This window comes from Xyrauchen texanus, chromosome 6 (assembly GCF_025860055.1).
Source record: "Xyrauchen texanus isolate HMW12.3.18 chromosome 6, RBS_HiC_50CHRs, whole genome shotgun sequence".
Taxonomy (NCBI): Eukaryota; Metazoa; Chordata; class Actinopteri; order Cypriniformes; family Catostomidae; genus Xyrauchen; species Xyrauchen texanus.
Window position 1 is genome coordinate 31,119,971 of NC_068281.1, and position 25,766 is coordinate 31,145,736.

At 46.6% G+C, this 25,766-nt stretch overlaps 1 protein-coding gene across 1 annotated transcript in view; it reads left to right on the forward strand.

Annotated features, from left to right (window-relative positions):
* tfa (transferrin-a) overlaps positions 1-11,619 on the forward strand; it is a 31,514-nt gene extending 19,895 nt beyond the window's left edge. Inside the window, exons 19-31 of the mRNA XM_052129374.1 lie at positions 949-1,104; positions 1,981-2,036; positions 2,198-2,358; positions 2,571-2,718; positions 3,923-4,071; positions 4,169-4,265; positions 4,702-4,728; positions 4,876-5,037; positions 5,817-5,967; positions 6,106-6,173; positions 10,432-10,619; positions 10,999-11,161; positions 11,453-11,619. Of these exons, the coding sequence (XP_051985334.1) occupies positions 949-1,104; positions 1,981-2,036; positions 2,198-2,358; positions 2,571-2,718; positions 3,923-4,071; positions 4,169-4,265; positions 4,702-4,728; positions 4,876-5,037; positions 5,817-5,967; positions 6,106-6,173; positions 10,432-10,619; positions 10,999-11,161; positions 11,453-11,499 (1,573 nt within the window). The 3' untranslated portion in view covers positions 11,500-11,619. The remainder of the gene's footprint in view (positions 1-948; positions 1,105-1,980; positions 2,037-2,197; positions 2,359-2,570; positions 2,719-3,922; positions 4,072-4,168; positions 4,266-4,701; positions 4,729-4,875; positions 5,038-5,816; positions 5,968-6,105; positions 6,174-10,431; positions 10,620-10,998; positions 11,162-11,452) is intronic.
* The last annotated feature ends 14,147 nt before the right edge of the window (positions 11,620-25,766 follow it).

Consider the following 25,766-nt stretch of genomic DNA (forward strand, 5'->3'; position numbering starts at 1 on the left):
GCGTTGGCGGTGGCAACTGCTCCTTTAGCTCGTCGCAGGTTGCCTCGGAAGAAGACCACAAGGGAGGAATCAGGGAAGTCTGAGACGTTTGCCAGGACGAGAAAGTCGTGGATGTGGTCTTCTATCGGACGATCCCCTTGCTTTAGGCAGAGTAGTTCGTAATTCGCCCGGAAAACTGCTGGATCCATTGTGTTGGTCGATCGTTCTGTAATGATTGATGAAATGAGGCAGACGAGGAAATGGGATCCAAATGCAGCGTATGCTTTATTGAATGAAACTGGCAGGGCAAAACACAAAGCAAAGACCCACGATGGGGAAATGAAACATTAAAGAAAGAACTAAAGGCGAAACAAACAACGAGGGCATTGAAGGCAGGATATCACACCACGTAAACATCAACAACGATCGACAAACACTGAACAAAGACACGGGGTATAAATACACAGACATGGGGAAGGTGGCCAATGAAAGAACTGAACTCAAACAAGATAACAAGGTGATTAACGCAAATTAACAAGGGCAGGTGTGAACAATGGACAGTGAACGCGAACGCTAACAAGGGTTGTGGAGTCAAATACAGGACTAAAGTGACAACTAAAAGAGAGAGAATGGAAAACAAGAGGGCAACGTGAAACAAGACAGGGTGGACTAAGGAGTTAAATAAGGGAACACAAATGAACACAAGTGAAACAAGGACTAAACTGAACTTCAAAATAAAAGCACGAAGACAAGACAGGGTAATCATTACACATGTGAAGAGTGGACATTTTGACAGAGTGTATGACTTAGTATTAATAGAGACATTATTTAAAATTTGGAGTGAAAAAGTGTCTTAAAAGAAAAATAATTAGTAATGTGATTACTTTTTCAATGAAGTAATTTGCCATTTTAGATAATTAGTCATTTTTAGTAGATTATTTTTGAGTAACTTGTAACAACACTGTAAATTACACATTTCTGTTTTACAGCTGTGTCAAAGTTCTTCTCAGCTGCCTGTGTTCCTGGAATATCAAAAAACAAATATCCAAATCTGTGCCAAGCTTGCAAGGGTGACTGCTCCTGCTCATCCAATGAAGACTACCATGGCGATGATGGAGCCTTCCGGTATGATCCACAGACGTTCACTTTCACATTTTTATACAATCAACAATATTCTAATATTTGTGTGTGGGTGCTTTGGGGCTTAAAACCAGGGGAGATATTTATGGTGCATATACAGCCATGTCAGAAGTAAGAGTAGTATGGGTAGTACACCATTCTGAGCTCAGCCTGTCATACCAAAACCAGAAGCCCACATCAAAATAAAAGTATTTTCCAAAATAACTGGAGCAACATGCAATCTGTTACTCATACAAATCAAATCAACTATTTTAAAGGGGTCATGACATGCCATTTTTATTATTTCAATATGTTCCTTGAAGTTCATTATTAATATTAGTAAAGTTTTTTGCATCGTCAAATATTTGTAAAACACAATAATTTTACACCCTCATTTTGCCCCTCTGTCAGAAACACTTGGTTTTGGTGCTGCTTCTCCTTTAAGACTTTACAGTAAACACTGTACACAAAACACTGTTATGATTGTCTCTCTGCTCTTGATTGGCCTGCTCTCTCCTTGCCATCTCACTATTACTGGGCGGAGCTTCGTAAGTGATCAGGTAAAGTAGGCGTTGATTTGTGTATGTGGAGGCGGTCAGATGCAAATATCTACCACAGTGTGACATCACTGTATGGAGGAAGTAGAGAATGCGTCATTTTGGCAGCTTGGTTTCAACAAATGCTCTTTTTGTAGTGAGGAGGAAGTTTTGAATTCTGAAACATACAGTATGTTGTTGTAGTGCAATGACCTCTTATATTTAATATGATTCATGTCCTGACCTCTTTAACATAAATTAAGAAATATCTACTCAGCATTCATACATAAATGTATCTTAATATATTTGACTCTAACAATGTTTTAAACTCATGGATCCTCTCTAGGTGCTTGAAGAACGATGGAGGAAATGTTGCCTTCCTTTGTCACAATGTAATCCCAGGTGAGTAATATCTCCTGCCAAATAGCACCAATTTACTGATATCAATGTTATTGATTATGCCACAAAGAATTGTTAAATGTAATGACATTTTGATTGGTGGCAAAAAGTTCTGATTTCCAAGCCTTTCATGTAAAACCTCTTCTCTTATCTGAACTCTTAAGTGGGTGAGAGACCGAACTATGAGCTGTTGTGCATGGATGGCAGCAGAAAAAGTGTGGATGATTACAAGAGCTGCCACCTCGGCAAAGAACCCGCTGTTGCTGTCATAAGCCGCAGTGATGCTGATTCAGAAAACATTTACAAAATTCTTTCTAAAATTCCGGTATGACATTTCAATGGATGATACTGACTTCAACTTTAAATTGCATTTTACTATATTATTTCTCAATAAAGGCCCTATCACTTCAGCTGTTAACAATATTGGTGTAATGAAAGGAATCAAAATGTAAACAGATTCTTGTTGCTGATATTTGACCCCATAATTCCATCCAACATTCAACAAAATTTTGAATGCTCAACTTTTGTTCTAAACAGGCTTCAGATCTTTTCTCATCGGAGGCGTTTGGGGGAAAAGACCTGATATTCTCCGACTCTGCATCTGGCCTATACATCTTGCCTAAGAGCACAGACTCCTTCCTCTACCTGGGAGAAGAGTATTACGAGGACATGCATGCCCTTAAAGGTGACATACTATTGACCCACACTTGCGCTAAAAACAAATTTATAATGTAAACAGTAGGCCCCATAAGTATTTGAATGTCACCACATTAAATCGCATTTTAAGTGTGCCCTCAGTCAGTGTCTAAAGACTTTTTGTGGCAACTGTACATAAATGACTCAATATGATCCATAAAATGTTTTCTCCACTATGTATGCTTATTAAATTTTACAATTAATTTTTTTTATTTTAATTTCAATGTCTCTTTTACTCTACAACTGTTAGTTTTATGTTTTTCAGTATATCTAGTTTTAGTATTTCAGGGTATATAAAGTAAATGCATTAACTGCTAACATGTAAATGTATTTAATGGCATTAAATTAAAGGTTTGAATTTTATAAAATGCTCATATCAAAATCTTAAATTCATTTAGGGATATTTAGTTTCAGTCATGAAAATGTATTTTACTTTAGATTCAAAGTTTTGTTTTAATGTTAAATGGGATCGTTCACTCAAACATGAAACATCTCTCATCATTTACTCACCCTCATGCAACCCCAGATATGTATCACTTTCTTTCTTTTGCAGAACACAAACAAATATTTTTAGAAGAACATTTCAGCTCTGTAGGTCCATCCAATGCAAGTGAATGGTGACCAAAACTTTGAAGCTCCAAAAAGCACATAAATGCTGCATAAAAGTAATTTATAAGACTCCAGTGGTTAAATCTATGTCTTCAAATGCTATATGATAGTTGTCTCTAAAAACTGATCAATATTTAAGATCAATATTTGTTTTTTTTTTCACTTCCACATTCTTCTTATTGTCAATTTACATTTCCGCTGGTCAAAGGTGGAGATTTATAGAAAAGATCTGTGTCAACCACACCTATCATATATTGCTTCTGAAGACATGGATTTAACCACTGGAGTTCTGGTCACCATTCAGTTACATTGTATGGACCTACAGAGCCGAGATACTCTTCTTAAAATCTTTGTGTTCTGTAAAAGAAAGAAAGTCACACTCATCTGGGATGGCATGATGGTGAGTAAATGATGAGAGAATATTAATTTTTGGGAGAACTATTCCCTCAATGTTTTCATTAACTTTCCTTTTAGAATTGTTAAATATAATAACACTGCCATTATGCAGTTCAGTATATTTACTTGAAAAACATGAAGAGTGTGTGTAGATAGACTTCGTCTGATGGTTGATATTTTCTCCTTAGAAGGGCCAAAGAAACCTCCACCCGTACCTCGTACTATTCAATGGTGTGCTGTAGGACACCTCGAGCAGCAGAAGTGTGACAGTTTAGGAATCGATCGTTTGGAGTGTCGACGTGCACAATCTGTGGATGAGTGCATCAAGATGGTCAAGGTATTGTTGGATCACATGGAAGGGCAGTGATTGCAGGTGGATGTGCTGACCCCCTTTAGATTCATATTCTCTTTGATTTGAACCTTGTCTTTTTAAGAAAGGGGAAGCAGATGCTTTTGCAGCTGATGGTGGGCAAGTGTATATTGCTAAAAAGTGTGGTCTTGTTGCAGTCATGGCTGAGCAGTATAATGCGGGTAAGAATAAACAGAACACACACTCATTCAATGCTTAATCTCATTTAAATGCCACCACCACAGACAGATTAATGCACAGGCATTCTGGAAAATTGACAGACCACCAGGGGTTGATGAGCTACAGAAACGGTGTTTATTTATTAGAACTGTTAAATATTTAAAAAATAATTATTATTTTTTTGCCAATAATAGGGCGGACATTTAAAAAAAAATTGACAAACAAATTATTTTATTGACATGCCCATGGGCGTAGAGGGATCGTGAGCTTATTGCTTTCAGTGTGGGCACTGATGTATAAGCCTGCTTGGGATATGCTGACATCATGATCCTTCCCTGTCTACCACCTCAGATTGACCATTGTCTTTTTTATATGCATATTTAAAGTCAGAATGTGTGTTTGACTGTGAAACTTAAAACTGTATCCACTCCCTTTCAGAAAATTGTCTTCTGAAAACAGAAGGAAGTAAGTATTATTTTTCTCACTAGTGTAAGTGCTTGTGAAGCACTGTTCTGCATCTTTTGATGAATTTTCTGCCTATAACTATTAATCTGCTAAGCCCTTCAAGTGTATACGCCTATCCAGTCCAAAACTTTCATTCTGTGTGCACAGGTGCTTCATCCTTTTATGTTGTGGCTGTGGTGCGTAAGGGTTCAGGTGTGACCTGGAAGAACCTGAAAGGGAAGAAGTCCTGCCATACTGGCCTGAACCTTAATGCTGGTTGGAAAATACCAACAGCAATTATCTGCATAAAAACACAAATTTGTGACCTCTGTGAGTATTCTGTGCACAGAAGTGAGTTTGCAATCACAGCTGGTTAATTCATTAAATTCATATTTCATTAAAACATGTTCATAGTAGGGCTATCGATTTAACTTGCTAATTTACTGTCATTTAATTATATGGAAATAATGTGTTAATATAATTAATCATGTCCCTGACACGGACATAAATTGCATAAAAATAATGTGCCTACCATCAGAGCAATTCAAGCTTGATGCACAACCTTGATGTTTCTGTGAATTTGTGGCAGTAGGGGACAGTCAGTGCAACTCCAGTACAGCCAAAGCACCTTAATATTTTACATTTTTAATTATGTGATTCCAGAAGTTTTAAGAAATGTTCTTCACCAAAAAATGGTCATAGAAGGGAGTTGTTGAAATAAAATAAGAAATATGTTTACAAGTTATACATCTTTTGGAGCATTTTAAGTTAGATTATTTTAATAAAACTTATTATTATTATTAACTTCTCTTGAGGCCCCATTTTAAGTTTGCCGAGACCTGCTGTTTAAGAACCACTGGTCTAAATCCTCCTGTTTTGAGATGGCACAACTTTTCTTTTCTAAACACAGAGGAAACAAAGATAATATGATATGTGCCTTGATTTGGTATTCAACCATCATCACAGGAGGAAATGTGCGGTCCATCTTTAGTTTGATATAGATCTGGACTATCACTTTTACAATTAAGAAATTCACATTGCAAGAATTGTCATGCACTGTTCCTTTGTTCCTTCTCTTATAAACAACAAGTTTTATCTTAATTTCTCAGACCAGTTCTTCAGCAAGGGCTGTGCTCCTGGTGATGATCCTTCTTCAAACTTGTGTGAGCTGTGTAAGGGCAATGGAAAGGCAATTGGAAATGATTACAAGTGCGAAGCCTCTTCTAGAGAGTTGTATTATGGCTATGATGGGGCTTTCAGGTACTGGACAGCAGTTAGTCACACACAATGGAAATGTCCTCTTTGAATTTGTACGCTGACTCCACTCCATAATATAATGCACTTTATGATCGTTTGCTGCTGATTGTCTTTACTTTTGTTTTTGTTAATCTCACGTAGGTGTCTTGCGGAAAATGCGGGTGATGTAGCTTTTATCAAGCACACTATTGTTGCGGATAACACAGATGGTTAGTGTGATTTGAGTTCTGTAACCCGACACACACACACACACAAGTAGAGACAGTCACAATGATGAAAAACTGCTTTATTAAAATAAAAGCAGGCAACAGTACCAAACAGGGTTAATCCAGAGAGAATCGTCGAGGGAAGCGTAGGGTCAAAAGCCGGGGTAATCTGAATAACAATAACAAGTGGGAACGAAGACAGGGGGACGAGTTGGCAAGCTAAGAGGTGACGAGTAGGGGCAAAACTAGACGGGACTAGCAGGGGCAAAACTAGACGGGACTAGCAGGGGCAAAACTACGGGAAACTAAACATACAATAACCAACACCCGTGAAACGGAAGTGCTGGGTATTTATAGGGGAAGGTGCAGGTGTGAACAATGAAGGTGACGAGACGAGTGCAGGTGAAACGAATGACAGGTGTAACTAATGTGTGGGGATAGGAAGCGCGTGAGAAGCCAGCATGTGAGTCAGAGGGGGGAGAGAGTTTACGAGCTCGTAATAGCAAAACCAGGCGTGGACGCCCGAGGGAGGAAAAAGAGCGTACGAGCTCAAGGGGGCGGAGTGAGGGAGCGGGAAGCGAGCATGCTCGCGGAGTGCATGTGTGCGTGCTCGTGGACGCGGAGATGGGGCAGAGGAGCGGGGTTCGTGACAGTACTCCCCCCTCTGAATAGGACGGCTCCTGACGGCCGCGCTCGGCTGCGAGGGGACAGAACGAGCGTGTGAGCTCGCGGGGGCCAGAACGAGCGTGTGAGCTCGCGGGGGCCAGAATGAGCGTGTGAGCTCGCGGGGGCCAGAACGAGCGTGTGAGCTCGAGGGAGCAGGACGAGCGTGTGCGCTCGAGGGAATAGAAAACCCACAAAACACACAAACAATATGAGGGCAGTCCAAGGGGGATAGAAGGTACAAAAGGGAAATAAAACAGTCCATGGGGCAGAGACTGGGTCAGGAGGTCTGGAAGGCGACTGGAGGACAGGGACTGGGTCCGGGGGTCTGGAAGGTGACCACCGGACAGGAACAGGGTCCGGAGGCCAGGGAAGAGGCCACAGGACAGGTAGAGGGTCAGGAAGTCCGGGCTGAGCCGTGAAAGGCGGAGTCGTCAGAGGCGGCACCGTAGTTGGCTCTGGAGGTGGGGTCCTGGAAGGCTCCGGAGGTGGAGCCGACGGAGGCTTTAGGGGCGAAGGCCTGGAAGGCTCTGGAGGTGGAGCCGAAGGAGGCTTTAGGGGCGAAGGCCTGGAAGGCTCTGGAGGTGGAGCCGAAGGAGGCTTTAGGGGCGAAGGCCTGGAAGGCTCTGGAGGTGGAGCCCATGGAGGTGGCGCCGTAGGAGGCTCCAGAGGTGAAGCCCTGGAAGGCTCTTGAGGCAGAGCCGAGGGAGGTGACGCCGTGGGAGGTGGCGCCGTAGAAGGCTCCAGGAGTGAAGCCCTGGTAGGCTCTGGAGGCAGAGCCGGGGGAGGTGGCGCCGTAGGAGGCTTGGGAGGCGGAGCCGCAGGAGGCTCGGGAGGCGAATCTCTAGAAGGCTCTGGAGTCTTAGGGAGCAGAGCCGTAGGAGGCTCGGGAGGCGGAGCCGCAGGAGGCTCGGGAGGCGAATCTCTCGAAGGCTCTGGAGTCTTAGGGAGCAGAGCCGTAGGAGGCTCGGGTGGTGGAGCCGTGGAAGGCTCGAGAGGCGGAGCCCTAGGAAGCTCTGGAGTCTTTGGGAGCAGAGCCATGAGAGGCTCGGGAGGTGGAGCCGTAGGAGGCTCTGGAGGGGGAGCCGTCGGAGGCTCGGGAGGCAGAGCCATAGGAGCCTCTAGTGGCCGAGCCCTGGGAGGCTCGAGAGGCTTGAGGGGGGGAGCCTTGAAAGACTCGAGAGACGAAGCCCTGAGAGGCTTGAGAGGAGGAGGAGGAGGAGCCCTGAAAGACTCGAGAGGGGGAGCCCTGAGAGGCTTGAGGGGGAGGAGCCCTGAGAGACTCGAGGGGCGAAGCCGTAAGAGGCTTGAGGGGTGGAGCCATGAAAGACTCGAGGGATGGAGCCCTGAAAGACTCGAGAGGTGAAGCCGTGAGAGGCTTGAGGGGTGGAGCCATGAAAGACTCGAGGGATGGAGCCCTGAGAGACTCGAGAGGCGAAGCCGTGACAGGCTTGAGGGGTGGAGCCGTGAAAGACTCGAGGGATGGAGCCCTGAGAGACTCGAGAGGAGAAGCCGTGAGAGGCTTGGAAGGAGGGGGAGCCCTGAGGGACTTGAGGGGTAGAGCTCTGGGAGGCTCGTGAGGAGGAGCCCTGGGAGGCTCGAGAGGAGGAGCCCTAGGAGGCTCGAGAGGAGGAGCCCTGGGAGGCTCGAGAGGAGGAGCCCTGGGAGGCTCGAGAGGCGGAGCCCGGGAGGGCTCTGAGGGGCGAGCAGAGGCTGACAGAGCCGTGGTAGACTCTGAGGGCGGAGCAGAGGTCGGCAGAGCCGTGGAAGACTCTGGGGGCGGAGCAGAGGTCGGCAGAGCCGTGGAAGACTCTGGGGGCGGAGCAGAACCCGGCAGAGCCGTGGAAGACTCTGGGGGCGGAGCAGAACCCGGCAGAGCCGTGGAAGACTCTGGGGGCGGAGCAGAACCCGGCAGAGCCGTGGAAGACTCTGGGGGAACCTCTGCGGTCTTGAGCACAAGACGAGACTGGGGAGAAGGGGCCCTCTTCCTTCTCTGACGTCTTCGGCCAACAGGGGATGTGGCCATGGGGACGGTCGAGGCTACAGGCGCTGGCTCTGGGGTGGTCGAGGCTACGGGCGCTGGCTCGTTGGCCGTGGCGGGCATGGGCGCTGGCTCGTTGGCCGTGGCGGGCTTCGAGGCTGGGGCCGTGACAGGCCTCGGGATTGGGGCCGTGTCAGGCTTCGGGATTGGGGCCGTGTCAGGCTTCAAGACGGGGGCCGTGTAAGGCTTCAAGACGGGGGCCGTGTAAGGCTTCAAGACGGGGGCCTTGGTGTGGAGCGCTGGTTCAGTGTCTGCCTCCCCCACAGTGAACGAGGAACCAGCGTACAGTAGGGCGAGGTCAATAAACTGAGCCAGGTTGAGGGAGCAGCGACCACCAGGCATTAATGATGAGGTTGGCTCATTCAGTCCACATTGAAAAATGTCTTTCAGAGCCACCTCATCAAAATTCACCTGGTTGGCCAGGGCACAAAAATCAACCACATAAACCTCCAAGGGTTGACTCCCCTGACGCAACCCCAAGAGTCGGGCCGCTGGCTCCTTAATGTCGAGGGCGGGGTTATGAGTTACACAACCGCTGCCTCGCATAAAAACCCCTTGGTCAGCGCCGGAAGAGCCAAAAAACCTCTCCGGGGGTGGAGAGTTCACGGCGCTCAAATATGCATGGGAAGCATAAACGGGCTCAGGGGCAGACACAGGTGACGCAGGGTGACAAAAATCAAAAATCGCACGTACCTGCTGGCCCTGGGCTGTGAGCGTGCGTTCATGCTTCCACACCGTAGCTCCTCGCGCTGAATGTGACGTGTTCCTCCGCTCTAGTGAGCCGCGCGAATCCTCAGCGCGACGCATTGTGACTGTCAACGGTGAGGTTGGTTATTCTGTAACCCGACACACACACACACAAGTAGAGACAGTCACAATGATGAAAAACTGCTTTATTAAAATAAAAGCAGGCAACAGTACCAAACAGGGTTAATCCAGAGAGAATCGTCGAGGGAAGCGTAGGGTCAAAAGCCGGGGTAATCTGAATAACAATAACAAGTGGGAACGAAGACAGGGGGACGAGTTGGCAAGCTAAGAGGTGACGAGTAGGGGCAAAACTAGACGGGACTAGCAGGGGCAAAACTAGACGGGACTAGCAGGGGCAAAACTACGGAAACTAAACATACAATAACCAACACCCGTGAAACGGAAGTGCTGGGTATTTATAGGGGAAGGTGCAGGTGTGAACAATGAAGGTGACGAGACGAGTGCAGGTGAAACGAATGACAGGTGTAACTAATGTGTGGGGATAGGAAGCGCGTGAGAAGCCAGCATGTGAGTCAGAGGGGGGAGAGAGTTTACGAGCCAGAGCTCGTAATAGCAAAACCAGGCGTGGACGCCCGAGGGAGGAAAAAGAGCGTACGAGCTCAAGGGGGCGGAGCGAGGGAGCGGGAAGCGAGCATGCTCGCGGAGTGCATGTGTGCGTGCTCGTGGACGCGGAGATGGGGCAGAGGAGCGGGGTTCGTGACAAGTTCATTCTGTCCCACAGTTAAAATATGATGTTTCTTCTGGACCAGTTTAACTAACTTTCCCTCTCTCACTGTTATACCTGTTCAGGTAATGGTCCAGATTGGGCTAAGGATCTGAAGTCAGAAGATTTTGAACTTATCTGTCCAGATTCACCAGATAAAACAGTAAAAATCTCTGAGTTCGAAAAATGTAACTTTGCCCTTGTGCCAGCTCATGCTGTGGTGACGCGGGAAGATGTTCGTAATGATGTGGTGTCCCTCCTGAAAGATGCTCAAGTGAGTTCACTGCTATTCTGTGCAGGTTTTCCTGATCAATCACAGATTAGATGTTAGAGGGAAAGCATCAACCAGCTAATTGGTCCTTTATTAATGTCTCTGCACATTAAGCTGCGGTAGGTTTATCTATTGCAGCTCATTAGCAAATAATGGGCAAAATTATTATAATTTACAGTAGGTTCACAGTCCAAAGTATTTAAATCAGTAACTTTTGTGTTTTTAGATCAAATGTCATTTTACAGCGTTAGCCCTAAATTCATTTTTTAGAAACAGGCGATGCTTCTCTAATATGGTCCTAGGTTCTTAACCATAATTATATCTAGAATATCTAATGACTTGATCTAAGGTTTTAATGATCTATTTCTCGCTTGTATTTTAGGCCAATGGTTACCCCTTGTTCAAGTCAGAAGGTGGCAGAAACCTTCTTTTCTCAGATTCCACTAAATGCCTTCAAGAGATTACAAAATCCACTGAGGAATTCCTGACTCAAAAGTACTTGAAGATAATTGAAAATAACTATGTGATTGACAACAGTAAACCAGGTATAGAATGAGTCCATTTCAGTTTTGGTCATCAATTCATTTCCCAGAATGTCTGATAAATTCATAGTCAAAAGCACATTTGGAGACCTTGTTATAAGTCCAAAATCATTTTATGTAGATCTGAATGCTGGAGAATACAAAAAATTACTTCAAAACCTTCAATTGCAGTGAAATAATGTTGTAACCGTGTCTTGTTGCATTTGACTTTTATGAAACAAATACAATACATTTCCAAGCGTATTATAAAGAATATTCACACAGTGATTGATTCATGTACGTTTTTCTTTACAGACCTGTCGCTGGCATGCAGTTTAGATAACTGCAAAGTAGAACAATAAGTCCTAACATGTTTCCCCTGACTAAGAAACATCTCTGAACAACTGGAGTATGAAAGAAAATATCAACAAAATGTTATTATGTTTCTGTCGTGTCATTACAAACAGGTATCTAATTATGATCCACAAGAACTACAATACTGGTTTCCACTTTGTTTTTATTACAAAAAAAGAAATAAAAAATTATAATTCTAAAAACCATGTGTGAGTGTGTTTAATACAGCCAGACAAATGTAAGGCACTAAAAGGTAAGATTTATAAATTATTATTTACAAGGGTATAACAGTTTGTCAAACTACTGTAAGGATATATATTTGGTTGTTCTCTTTCATCATCTCGTGTTCGAGATCCACCTATGGGAAGGGCATCCGCACCTGACCTCTGCAGAAGCATCCAATTGCACCAAGTCTGGCCTGACAGACAGAAGCGCGTGTCCAATGCTCGGTAAGGGACCCGCCCCTTACCAAGTGCATAAAACACTAGTACGCGCTATCTTACCTCAGTTGTTATTCGCTTCTCGCGACCTCTTTGCTTCGCAGCTCTACGGTTTTCGCTGACTTCACCACAGTCAACAGGAGGAAATATCCATTTGATCAGCCTCCGCCAGGCGTGATTGTCAGACGGTTGCGTTTAGTTGCGATTATTTCGGGTTGCAAGCCACCCACGCTCGCTACCTGGATTTGCTCAGGCTGCCCGCCTGTTTATCAACTTTCACCTCTCCAATGGATCACAAGCTCTCCGGTAACCCACCGGACGTGCAGTCGCGTGCATGCCCTGCCGCCTGCGGTTCACTCATTGCCGCGAGGGATGCCCATCCCTTCTGCGTGGTGTGCATGGGACTAAGACACGCGCAGGAAGCGCTTTCACTTCCTGAGAACTGCACCCATTGCCTCGCCCTGCCTAGGAAGCTTCTTCGACGAAGACTCAAGGTTGCATCCTCTCAAGGCACGGACGATCATTACGATTCGGACGCTGGAGTAGGTGAAAGCGTTACAGCTCCGGGGACTTCCCAGAGCATGCCTGCTCTCAGTTGGGCTGACCAGTCTAACGAGGGCCTACTCGAGGAAATCCTTCCCGGTATTTCCTCGTTCGACGACGAGCCGCCCGGCTCAGGCGAGGACGAGGACCCCGCTATACTTGAGGGCTCGGACGAGGAATTAACCACCCCTTCCGCCCAAGCTCCCCCGGTTAGCGGCTCGACTACACTGCCGCACGCGGTCCTTCTCGAGGTGTGTGAGCGAGCGGCCGCTCGTCTCGGCATGGAATGGCCGGCCCTCCAGAACGCCGCCGACCAAGAGAGGGATGTGTATGACGGCAAACTCCTAGGTCCCCCTTCCGGTCCTAGGAAGCAGCTCATGCCTGTGCTCCCTGCGTGCGCTAAGCACATGCGACTCTATTGGAAGGACCCGCTAGATCTTAAGCACGGCTTAGCGGGTCTGGAGGTTAAGGATATGGCAGCGTGTGGCATGGGCGACCCTCCCACCATCGAGCCCTCGATCGCCAGACACCTTAACCCCTCGCAGGGAGGGTTACTGGCCCCTCCTAAGCCAGTTCTCCCTAATAAGATGGACCGCTTCTCAGCATCTGTCTTCCAGGCCTCGTACAAGGCCTCGGCTCTCGCGGTACGGGCTCTAAATGTTTCCTCCTCCTCTCGGCCTACCAGGCCGAGCTGTTGGAGGACATGAGCACTCATTTGGAGAAAGGCGTGCCATCGCCGACGCTGTGGAAGGAGATCGCTACCGTGAATGACCTGGTCCTTCAGTAACGCCCGCCAGGCCGTCCAAGCCGGGCGGACGCTCCATGGCCCTATGTGTTGTGGGGAACGGGCCCTCTGGCTCAATCTCTCTGGTCTGCCCGACAGCGAGAAAAGACGCATAGCAGGAGCCCCAGTGGAACCAGGCCAGGCTCTTTTGGCCCTGCTGTTGCACTTATGCAACAGCGGTGCGATGATAAGAAGAAGGAGGATGAGGCGCTTAAACTGTGCCTGCCTAGAAAGGCCACTCCACACCAGCCCCCACGACGGCCCCCTCAGGCCCCAGCCACAGGACGGCCGTACCGTAATACAGCCAGGCCTAAGGCTCGCAGCAGGCCACCCAGCCAGCAGCCTAGCCAGCAGCCCAACCATCCTCCTAAGCCCTGGGGTAAGGCATCCTTCGCGGCGGCTGCAGCGAAAAAGCCCACCCACTCTACCCCGTCGGACGGGAAGAGGAAGAGGCCTACCTGATGCTCAGCTCCAGGGGCTTCTCGGTCCAGGTTTTCAGGCGACCAGCCCAGTGGACACAAGTTTGAGTTTTTTCCCCCCTTTACCCAAAAGGAGGAAGTTCTCAGCTCGAGGGCCCCTTTTCCCTCGTTCGGGTGCCCAACCCCAGTTCAATATGGACATGTCACAAGTTCAGGTGTGGTCCATAAAAACATTCCCCTCCCAGCTTCCAGTTCCAGAACTGGGGGGAAATTCACTGTCCAGGTGTGCCCCTCCACTGTTGAAAAGTGCTCAACCACAGTCTCTTCACAGTTTGCACAAACCACTTCACACACATTCAATAAAGGTTCAATTCCCTGTGTGTGTTTCAAAAATAAAAACAACAAAAAAACAAGAACAACAAAAATATCAAACACTGAGAGCGAAAGCTCTGGCCAAGTGCTGTTGTTCCCTGAAATTCTACATGTCGCCCCTAAGTTGTCCACTAGATGGCGCCATTGTATCACAAATGAACGATCCGGTTGTATTGCCTGCCCTAGGCAACTCGCCGGTGAGTGTGGGCTCTCTCACGTCACACGTGACAGCCTGGCAGTCTGTGTCTGCCCCAGAATGGGTGATTCGCACCATTACGAAGGGCTACAGACTTCAGTTTCAGCGGACGCCACGTTTCAGCGGAGTTATCTTTTCTCACACAGAAGAGAGCTCCGCGCACATTCTGAAAGACGAGATCTCTTCTCTTCTCGAGAAGGGGGCGGTGCGAGTGGTACCTCCGCATCAATGTCAACAGGGTTTTTACTCCCGTTATTTCCTGATTCCAAAAAAGGACGGTTCACTTCGTCCTATTCTGGATCTCAGAGTGTTGAACAAACATTTAAGGAAATACAATTTCAGAATGTTAACCCACAACGTTCTCTCTCGTGCAATAAAACAGAGCGATTGGTTCACGCCGATCGATCTGAAAGATGCGTTTTTCACATCAACGCTTACCCGCCACACAGGAAGTTTCTTCGTTTCGCCTTCCAAGGCATATGTTACGAATTCACAGTACTTCCATTTGGCCTAGCACTCAGTCCAAGAGTGTTTTGTACGTGTGCGGAAGCAGGGTTAGCCCCGCTGAGAATAGCGGGGCTCAAAATCCTGACTTACATAGACGATTGGCTGATTATAGCCGATTCGAGAGAGAGCGTCATGCAAAACACTGCCCGTGTGCTCGCTCACATCACAGCCTCGGCTTCAGAGTGAACGTGAGCAAGAGCAATTTCACTCCCGCAGCAGAGAGTTACTTTTCTGGGTTTGGAGCTGAATTCGGTTACAATGCGCTGCGTCTCTCACAAGAGCTGTTCTCTCCTTAATGAATTGCCTCTCACAATTCAAAGAAGGGGCGAGAATACATTTTCGCGCATGTCTCAGGCTACAGGGTCTTATGGCTGCGGCTATACATGTCCTGCCTTTGGGCCTTCTGAGAATGAGGGCGTTCATGAAGTGGGTTTTAACTCTTCATCGCAGCCCTTTAGCTGATCTCCGCCGCTCTGTCACAGTGACGCTGCGTGCACAGCAGCGCTGCGCCACTGGAGGAACGCAGAGTTCTACGCGCATGGGACCCCTCTCGGGCGATTATGCTGCGGAAAGTAGTGACGACAGACGCGTCCTTAACAGGATGGGGAGCCACGCAAGAGGGCAGAACAGTGAATGGTGTGTGGCCAAGCACACTTCACTCAGCCCATATAAATTATTTAGAGCTCTTCACTGTGTGGAAGGCTCTGAATCACTTTCTGCCCCGCTTGCAGGGGCATCATGTGCTGGTGCGCTGCGACAACACGACAGCTGTAGCATATATCAACCGCCAGGGGGGGATGCGCTCCTCCAAGCTGCATGCTCTCGCTCACAGGCTGTTAGTATGGAGCAGGCGGCATTTCCTGTCGTTACGGGCGACCCATGTCCCGGGCATACTGAACAGGGGCGCAGACCTCTTGTCAAGGGGAAACCCGCTCTACGGAGACTGGCGCCTCCATCCTCAGATAGTGTGTCTACTGTGGAGGAGTTTCGCCAGCCAACCGTAGATCTCTTCAGCCTGCCAAAACGCCCATTGTCCTATGTTCTTCTCGCTACGGGACGAGGACGCCCTCGGCGTGGACGCACTGGCCCACCCGTGGCCCAACGTGCTGCTCTATGCATTTCCTCCCTTTGCCTCATAACGCCGTCTCTGGCCAGGGTGAGGGAACAGAGCTTGACCATGATTTTGATAGCTCCCAGGTGGCCCAAGGCGCCGTGGCTCTCAGAGATTATTCCTCTGCTGTATGCCCAGCCATGGCCCCTCCCACTTCAGCACAGACCTTTTGTCTCAAGCTTAACGGGGAAATTTATCACCCAGCACCTGACAGGGTGGCCCTCTGGGCCTGGCCCGTGAGAGGGCCAACTTAAACACATTGGGGCTCCCCACGTGTTGTGGCCACCATTCAGTGTGCCAGAGCCTCTTCAACACGGTCTCTTTACGACTGTAAGTGGCGGGTGTTCGAAGAGTGGTGTGAAGGGCGACGGGTAACGTCATATCAGTGCTCAATCACCGACATATTATGCTTTTTGCAGGACCTTATGGACAAGGGAAGATCCTTTTCCACTATTAAGGTCTATTTAGCGGCTATCGCTGCATGTCATGTGGGGTTCGACAGCGCTACGGTGGGGCAACACCCCTTATTCAGTAGGTTTATGAAGGGCGACGCCGCTCTCTTCCAGTCCCCAGGAGAGTCGTTCCTGAATGGGACCTCTCCATGGTGCTGGTCTCAACAGCCGTTTGAGCCCCTGGGGAGTATTTCCCTTAAGAATTTGTCTTTCAAGACAGCTTTGCTCTTGGCCTTGGCATCTGCCAAGCGGGTCAGTGATATGCATGCACTCTCTGTTCATCCCTCGTGCACTAAATTCTCTCTCAGTGGAGATAAGGTTTTTCTCAGGCCCAACCCGGCCTTTATGCCAAAATGCTTCCCGGCATTCACGTGTGAGGTGATTGAGCTTTCTGCGTTCCACCCAGCTCCTTTCTCCTCCACAGAGGATCAGAGGTTGAACGCTTTGTGTCCTGTACGTGCCCTGCGGGCGTACTTAGACAGGACCAGCTCGTTTAGAAAAGGCGACCAGCTTTTCATCTCTTGGGGCCCCCCGCACTCAGGGAACCCCATTTCCAAGCAACGCCTTTCTCATTGGCTTGTGGAAGCTATATCTTTGGCATATGAATCAAAGGGAGTGCAGCCCCCAGAGGGCATCAGAGCTCACTCCACTAGAGGTATGGCTGCCTCTTGGGCTCTATTTAAGGGAGTCTCTTTGCAGGACATATGTGCCGCTGCAAGCTGGGCCTCTCCCCATACGTTTGCCAGATACTACCGGCTAGATGTTACCAGAACCCCGGTAGCTCATTCTGTCCTGGGTGTCGGCTCTTTGTAGCTTTGTGCTCTTAGGCCCTCTACCCCTCTTTAAGTCTGGGCTGCCTAGTCCAGCACTTTAAAGTCACTAAGCATGTTTCTACTCTGCACCTGGCACCATATATTCACCATGATAGTGCGGTCAGGTTTATTCACGTAATGCATGTTACCATATGCTATTCTTTGTTGCTAAAGTGGCTTCCTCACTTTGTGGGGTGGTTTCCGTGTGACGTGTCATGCACCGCCTTCGAGGTGACCGTCCTCTGGCTTTCAGGGCCTCATTGTAGTGTATTGGGCAATCGGGGAGCTGTCCATATCTCCCATAGGTGGATCTCGAACACGAGATGATGAAAGAGAACAATAGGTTACTATCGTAACCCGGTTCTCTGAAACATCGAGTGGAGAGATCCACCAAGCTTGCCCCGCTTGCTGCACGAGAAGCGAATATGCTCACTGAGGTAAGATAGCGCGTACTAGTGTTTTATGCACTTGGTAAGGGGCGGGTCCCTTACCGAGCATTGGACACGCGCTTCTGTCTGTCAGGCCAGACTTGGTGCAATTGGATGCTTCTGCAGAGGTCAGGTGCGGATGCCCTTCCCATAGGTGGATCTCTCCACTCGATGTTTCAGAGAACCGGGGTTACGATAGTAACCTATTGTTTTGGAAGATAAATGCAATCCATGTGGGAAGTTGAGAAGTATATGATTTCCCATTGCTATATTGAAATCTGTCATGCTCTGATCAGTAAAACAGACCGGTTCATTCGATAGATTTGTTAGATTTTACATCTGCTATAACGAATGCACAGTTTCTACAGCCAAATCTCAAAGCAGCAGCAATATTATCTCATGGGATATTCACTCAATGTCTCTTAAATGCCATTACCAATTCTCCTTTCCCAAGCTGTCAGATTGGAAAATGGTAATTTAGTGCTAGTGCAGCAGAAAGTTTGAGACAAATGTAGAGTTAACCCCGAGGTGCTTAGGAAAAGTCATTATTCAAATAATTTGGTTGACGAAATTGGATTTATTTTCGTGACCCTGTATTATTGGACACTTTCAGTTGCAGAATAAACTAGATTGATCAAGTTTGTCAAGATAAAACTTGATGTTGGCTTGACAAAGCCTTGTCAGAAGGTTGAAGGTTACAGATAGATAGACACACACACTGTCTTGTTATAAATATATAATATAATCATGGATATAAAACCATGAACCATGTCTTGTTTGGTATAATGGTATAATCAGAATAATTGACTCCGGCCCATTTAATAATTGAAAAAATAATCCCACTTTTATCTGATTATACGAGGCTGAATTACCACCTCGGGGTGTGCATTATATTTTCTATAATTCAATGGTCCATCGTCATTTATTCCTTAAATGTTGTAAAGTGTTACCAAAATACTTCTTTCATATTCTCCTCTCTCCTTAATACAGGGTACAGTGTTTGTTAAGCTTGTTTTTAAAATGCTGTCTCATCTTTAACCAAGCCTTTGTTTATCCATAAAGTAAAGTCAATGTCTTTTTAGCAAGTCAGTTCACTCGGCGGCCATCTTTGGATTGCTCATGGGAAGCTTTTTTTTTTATAGGTAAACAAGCGGCATACAAGTGCAGAACCTACATACTTGAATGGGGAAAGACCGAAATCTCTAAAACAGCTGGTCAAGATTACGATCAAGGAACATATTTCAATTCAGCAGTAAAATCGTACAAAACTGGTATCCCATTGTCTTCTTTACCTTAGATTATGCTAACAAATAACATTTTCCCAGCTAGTATAGCTAATGAGCATGCCCATTCTTGAATTAATTGACAGGCGAGGACTGGATCTAAAAGGTACAAATCCAGAGCAGAATAAACATGCCAATTTGCACATGAGATACCTTTATCTGACTACAAACAAACTACAAACAAACGAAATGACAAAAAACTGCACACGTTGTTCCTGTTTTCTACAATTGGTGTTTGAAGACAAGGAGTGCTTTTGTTACAACATGCCATGTCACCATACCAGCAGTTGTAACACTGCCCCGGGACAGTTATAATGTGCTAAATAAGGCATTATGCATAACTTAAATGTGTATGTGTCCCACGTGCATATCGCTGCATAACACGGCCCCCTTTGGCATACTGCAGCAACGTTTCGTGGCCCTTTTAAGCATATTTCTCCAGATGGCCAGTCCACATCTGTTAGTAAGTATCACTTTCAATGGCGATACTTTAATAAATGTCTCCCACACTGGTATCTTCTTCAAAGCTTTTACCATATGAAATTACTGAAAATATTAATAAAGATATTACAGGTCAAATGTGTTTGTTATTTAGCAGTAACATAAAACACTGCCTTACAAAGCCAAATATCTACTGTATGCTTCATCACTACTGAAAAAATATATATTTTTTATTTTAATGTCATATGAAATCTATGAATGATGTCTAAGAAAGGGAGAGAAAAAAAGGGTGCCTACAAAGGTGCCTCTGTTTGTTCCTGGAAAGCAGCAGATGCACTAACCCCGCCCCCACCCTATTCCTAACCATATGGAGTATCCTGGCAGGAAAAACCTGAGGCACCTTTCTCACAATAACTAGAACTTGTGGTTTACTGCTGATAATTAACTTATAAATCTACTTAGCAACACAACCTCTTCAGAGCGCTCATGTTTATAACCTTAATGAAACAAATTGGATGCTCCTTAACCCTGAAAAAAACTTGGCGTATCTGATGCGCACAAATTTATAAGTATTTTTTTTATTATTATTATTCAAAACGCCACATCAAGAGTAAGGGAAGCAGTTTCATTGTAACATTGTTCTAACCGTTCGAACAGATAATGTTAGCTCTAAAGTTATTCTTTCTCCACCTGGTCGGCAATGCAGTTCCTTTATGACTTCAGTCCACTTGACATTGCGTTTATGTGACAACCGCCAAAGGAAGAGACGGAAACAGGCGTCAGCTTAAGGGGTAAGCTTTTTATTTTTACTAAATATATACATATAAATTTATCACAGTATATCTTGGACGGGTTGTCGGGCACCCCATGCTCCGTCGCTGCTGCACTTTTATGCCGCTCTCCTCATGTTACTGAAATCAGACACAGGTGTTAGTCATCATTTAGCTCAGGTGTGAGCGCCCTTACCGCTTTTCTCTCCCGGACGGGCGCTTGACCACGCCCCCGCTGCCACAGTTTACTAATGCATATGGGGAGTGCCTCCATACACAACCTATTTGAAACTTCTCCACAATAATGCCAATATTCTAATATTGGCTATGGTGTTTGAGCCCCACCTGTTTTGGCGCGAACTGACTGCTATAAAACAGGTGCACACACGCCATTTCCTCAGAATTTCTTCCTTCAAGACAGCGATTACCTCTTGTTTCGAAGCCCTCTACCTTTGCCGGCGATTCACACCAGTCAGCAGACGGAATCTTCATGGCAGCAAGAAGACTCTCCGCTCCCCTGCAGTGCTCCGGCGAACATCACTCCGCCTCGCTGCTTGACACTTCGCTGGTGAACCGACTTCAGCATTCTGATTCTCTGCAGCGTGTCGTTAGGTGTAGAGTATACTTTTAAAGCAAAATACTTGTGTGTTATAAATATAAGTTATATTTTATATAAATATAAATTTATATTTATATTTATATATCTAGAAGAGCCACTTACGTGTTCGCGTCTTTACATGTTCGCGTCAAAAGTGTTCCTTGTGCGAGAGACACATCCCGCTGTTTGAGAGCTACGTTTTCTGTCTGGGCCGCGCCCACGCAGAGTCAGCTCTCATGGAGACAGACTGTCCTCACTGTGAGGACATGAGTCTCAAGTCGCTTCGCTCACGAATCGCCCTCGTTCTGAGGGACGATTCAGCCTCTCGTGCCCTCCCACCCGCCTCTTCTGTGATTCCCGAGGGTTCACACGAAGGGGCACGGCGGGGCCGTGAGATCGAGCAGGACGAACTTTAGGTGGATTTCGTGCAAGCACTCGTAATACACAATGCAGCACTCATTGCAAATGCACGAGATACTCATACATTCTCAAAAAAGAGCCCTTTTCCTCTTCAAAGCACACACATTATGCACAACCGCTTCCCTGTGGTAAGCGATGCATTATATCATACGGTGAGCAAACCAAATTGCCCTCTGTCCCATTACGCGGACGAATGGCAAGCCCTAACGGGCATTTCAGAATGGGTGCAAAAAACGATCGAACATGGCTATATAATAATAATAATAATTCCTTATATTTATATAGCGCTTTTCTAGGCACTCAAAACGCTTTACATAGTATAGGGGGAATCTCCTCAACCACCACCAGTGTGCAGCATCCACCTGGATGATGCGACGGCAGCCATAGTGCGCCAGAACGGCCACCACACACCAGCTATTGGTGGAGAGGAGAGGTCCAATATATGATCCAGTTTGCTCGCCGGCCACCCCGTTTCAACGGCGTACTGTCTTCCACGGATTCGTCCGAAGTCTCGCCACTGTTACGAGCCGAAATTCACAATCTAATCTTAAAAATCGGGATAGAGATTGTGCCAAATTCCAAAAAGGGTTTTACAGCCATTATTTTCTTGTCCCAAAGAGAGACGGTGACATTTAAGACATTTAAATCGCACACATATAAAGCACCCATTCAAAATTATTACACACAGAGTCCCACACGATTGGTTTGCGTCGATAGATCTGAATTATGCGTACTTCCATATCCAAATTGTACAAAATCACATGATGTTTTTGAGATTCGCTTTCGAGGGAACAGCATATCAATTCAAAGTCCTGCCCTTCGGACTGTCTCTGGCTCCTCGCACATTTATGAAGTGCATCGATGCGGTTCTCGCCCCTCTGAGACTGAGTGGTGTACGCATCATGAACTACCTCGATGATTGGCTGTTACTTGCACAATCAGAGGCTCTGTTACATAGAGACTTACTGCTTCAGCATCTAAACAGCTTGGGCCTCAATGTAAACTGGGCGAAGAGCACGCTCTCACCCAGCCAAAATATCTCCTTTTTGGGAGTCTGCCTCGACCCACGAGCGGGCATACACACCTCACGAGCGAGCGTGTTCAGGCCATTCTACAGTGTCTGTCTCAGTTCAAACTGGGGAGAACACTTCATCTGAAGCTGTTTCAGAAAGCATTGGGATTTATGGCGGCGGCATCGGCCATCATCCCATTAGGTCTCTTACACGTGAGACCACTTCAGTGCTGGCTGAAGCGCCGTGTGCCACAACATGCTTGGCGACAAGGGCGCATGCGCAGTGTGGCGCTGGGGCAAATTATCAGGTGGAAAGTGGTGACCACGGATGCTTCCAACACAGGTTGGGAGGAGCTGTGCGATGGGCGCCCGACTTTCGCCACCTGGACAGGTCCGAGGAGGGCATAGCATATCAACCGCCTAGAACTATCGGCTGTAATTCTAGCCTTGAAGGCTTTTCAGTCAGAAATAGCGAACTCTCATGTCCTGGTTCGCTCAGACAACATGACAACCGCCAAAGTGGAATTCATTCACCGCCACTGTTGAGATTGACATGGCACCTCCTCCTATGGAGCGAGCGTCATCTCCTACCCCAGCGAGCGACATATGTCCCAGGCCGCCTGAATTATGGCGCGGACCTACTGTCATGCCAAGGGGTGATACTGGGCGATTGGAGACTTCATCCTCAGATGGTGTTGAGGATTTGGGAAATATTCAGCAAAGCAGAAATCGACCTATTTGCCTCAGTGGAGAATGCCCACTGTCCCCTTTGGTATTCAAAGTCCCAAGCCCCATTGAGAACAGATGCAATGGCACACAAATGGCCGGAGAAATGCAAATATGTGTTTCCTCCACTATGCCTGATCCATCTCGGTGCCCAACCAGCCATGGTTTCCGGAAATGATAGAGATGCTGTACAGCCCACCATGGGAAATACCGCTGAGGAGGGATCTCCTCTCTCAGGCACACGGCACAATCTGGCATCCCCAGCCCCAGCTGTGGAACCTGCATGTGTGGCCACTGAACGGGGCCCACTACACACGGCAGAATTGACGCGTTCAGTCATGAACACCATTTTACAAGCCAGAGCCCTGTCCACAAGATGCCTCTATGCACTAAAATGGAAGGTTTTCACTGACTGGTGTCCCTCACGTAGTAAGGACCCAGTAAACTGCCCCATACATGAAATTCTAATATTTCTTCAAGAGCAATTATACGCAATTAGACGCAGGACTCACCCCGTCAATGCTCAAAGTGTATGTGGCAACTATAGCTGCGTCTCACGCACATGAAGCCGGCTCCTCTATAGGCAAGCATGATTTAATCATAAAGGTCCTAATAGGAGCAAGACGATTAAACCCACCTCGGCCAGCTACAATCCCGACTTGGGACTTAACTTTAGTCCTAAAAGCTCTCGCAGGGCCCCCCTTCGAGCCTTTGGACTCTGTTGATTTGGGCGTGCTTTCCGTTAAGACCGCACTACTGCTGACTCTGGCCTCAGTGAAACGGGTCGGTGACCTACATGCGTTATCAGTTGACAATTCTTGTCTGGAGTTTGGCCCTGGTCTTTCATCAGCCACTGTCCCAAAGGTCCTGATCACACCCTTCAAAGCGCAGGTGGTTCACCTTCACACCTTCTTCCCTCCTCCATTTAATTCAGATGAGGAACAGTCATTACATTTGTTATGCCTTTTGCGGGCACTACATACATACGTTGAGCGTACTTGCCAGTTCAGACTGTCTGATCAGCTCTTTATATGCTATGGAGGACGTACAAAAGAAATGTCCATCTCCAAGCAAAGACTTTCTGGCTTACGAATCGCAGGGTCAGACTTGCCCAAATGGTGTTAAAGCACACTCAACCAGAGGCATGGCCTCCTCATGGGCATGGACGAATGGTGTGTTCTTACAAGACATATGTTTTGAAGCAGGATGGTCCTCACAAAGGTTTTACAACCTAGATGTAACTTGTAATTAATTGGCCATATATATATATATATATATATATATATATATATATATATAGAGAGAGAGAGAGAGAGAGAGAGAGAGAGAGAGAGAGAGAGAGAGAGATAGATAGATATCTATATACTTATGCCCCCTTTTTAAGTATGGGCTCTGCATCATTTACACAACTGCCTGCATTCAGGCTGTTATAATTCCATGAGTCACAAGCACTTCATTATAAATAAAATCCCTTCCCGGATGGGTTCATAAGGAATAATTCATACTATATGGCTCCTGGCCATCATGAGGATCACTCACTGCGGCACACACATGTCGGTTGTTGTCCCATAAGACTGCGCCGCCATGTTTCCTCTTTAGGAAGTTATGTCATGTAGTGCGGCGTGATGGGATTCTGTTCCTCATATGTGTTAGTAAACACATTGTCAAGTGGACTGAAGTCGTAAGGGAATGTCTTGGTTACGTATGTAACCTCGGTTCCCTGAGATGAAGGGAACGAGACATTGTGAACGCTAGCCGCACCACAAGACTCCGAGTTCTTGAGGCACGGGCAATGTGCTCCTTGTTCTCAGTCAGAAATTCTGAGCAAATGGTGTGTGTGCACCTGTTGTATAGCGGTCAGTTCACGCCAAAATGAGTGGGGCTCAAACACCATAGCCAATATTAGAATATTGGCATTATTGTAGAGGTTTCAAATAAGTTGTGTATGAAGGCACTTCCCATATGCATTAGTAAATTATCAAACCACCTTTGGTTGCCTGAAATTATTGATTTATTGTATCATGACAATACTAATATTAATGTGTTTTGTATATACCTTGGCTTTTCTCTGTCAATGTTTTACATTTTTAGGTTACGCATATAATCCTGGTTCTCTGATAACAGGATTGAGGTATCTTACTATGGGTAATGCCTCAGGTGTGGCCAATCATGGAAGGACCAATAACACCCAGTCTGTCAGTTGACATCCCAATCACAGCAATGATGAGGGAGTCCCACCTCCCTATATAAACCATTGTTGTGGGTGCCTATTTCATCCTCTGCATATCTCTTCCCTGTGCAACTGCATGGAGGGAACTGTGGTGAGATACATCACTTCCATTATCAGAGAACCGGGGTTACATGAGTAACCTAAAGTTCTCTTTCTAAAATTAGGTAGGTATCTCAATTCAAGTGGTTTTTATTGTCGTTCAACCATATACAGTTAGTGCAGTACACAGTGAAATCATGACAACGTTCCTCCAGGACCATGGTGCTACATAAAACAACATAGGACAAACACAGAACCACATGAGACTACACAGACTAAATAAGACCTGAAAATATAGTAATATATACAAAAATATATCCTATAGTGAGGCTATGTCCTCGGGGGGGGACCTGACTCGTAGTGACGGATTAATTGACAGCTGCTGTCAGACTCTATGTTATTATTATTCCTCACACGGTCGCAAGACGACATGTACATGAATCTGGCGTGGTGAGCTGGAACCTGCTTACGTCAGCTGTCACCGCTTACGTCACGAAGTACCGCAACAGCCAATAGGAAAATTCAACTGCAGTAGCCACCGTTCAACCTGAAGAGGGCAGCACTCAGACGTTTTTACACCATATATTGTAGAATTAAAACACTTTATACATAAATGTAAAAAAAATTACTTGAATCAATGACCAGTACTAATAAAGCCCCATGCTTACAGATCATTAACTAAAAAAAGTTGG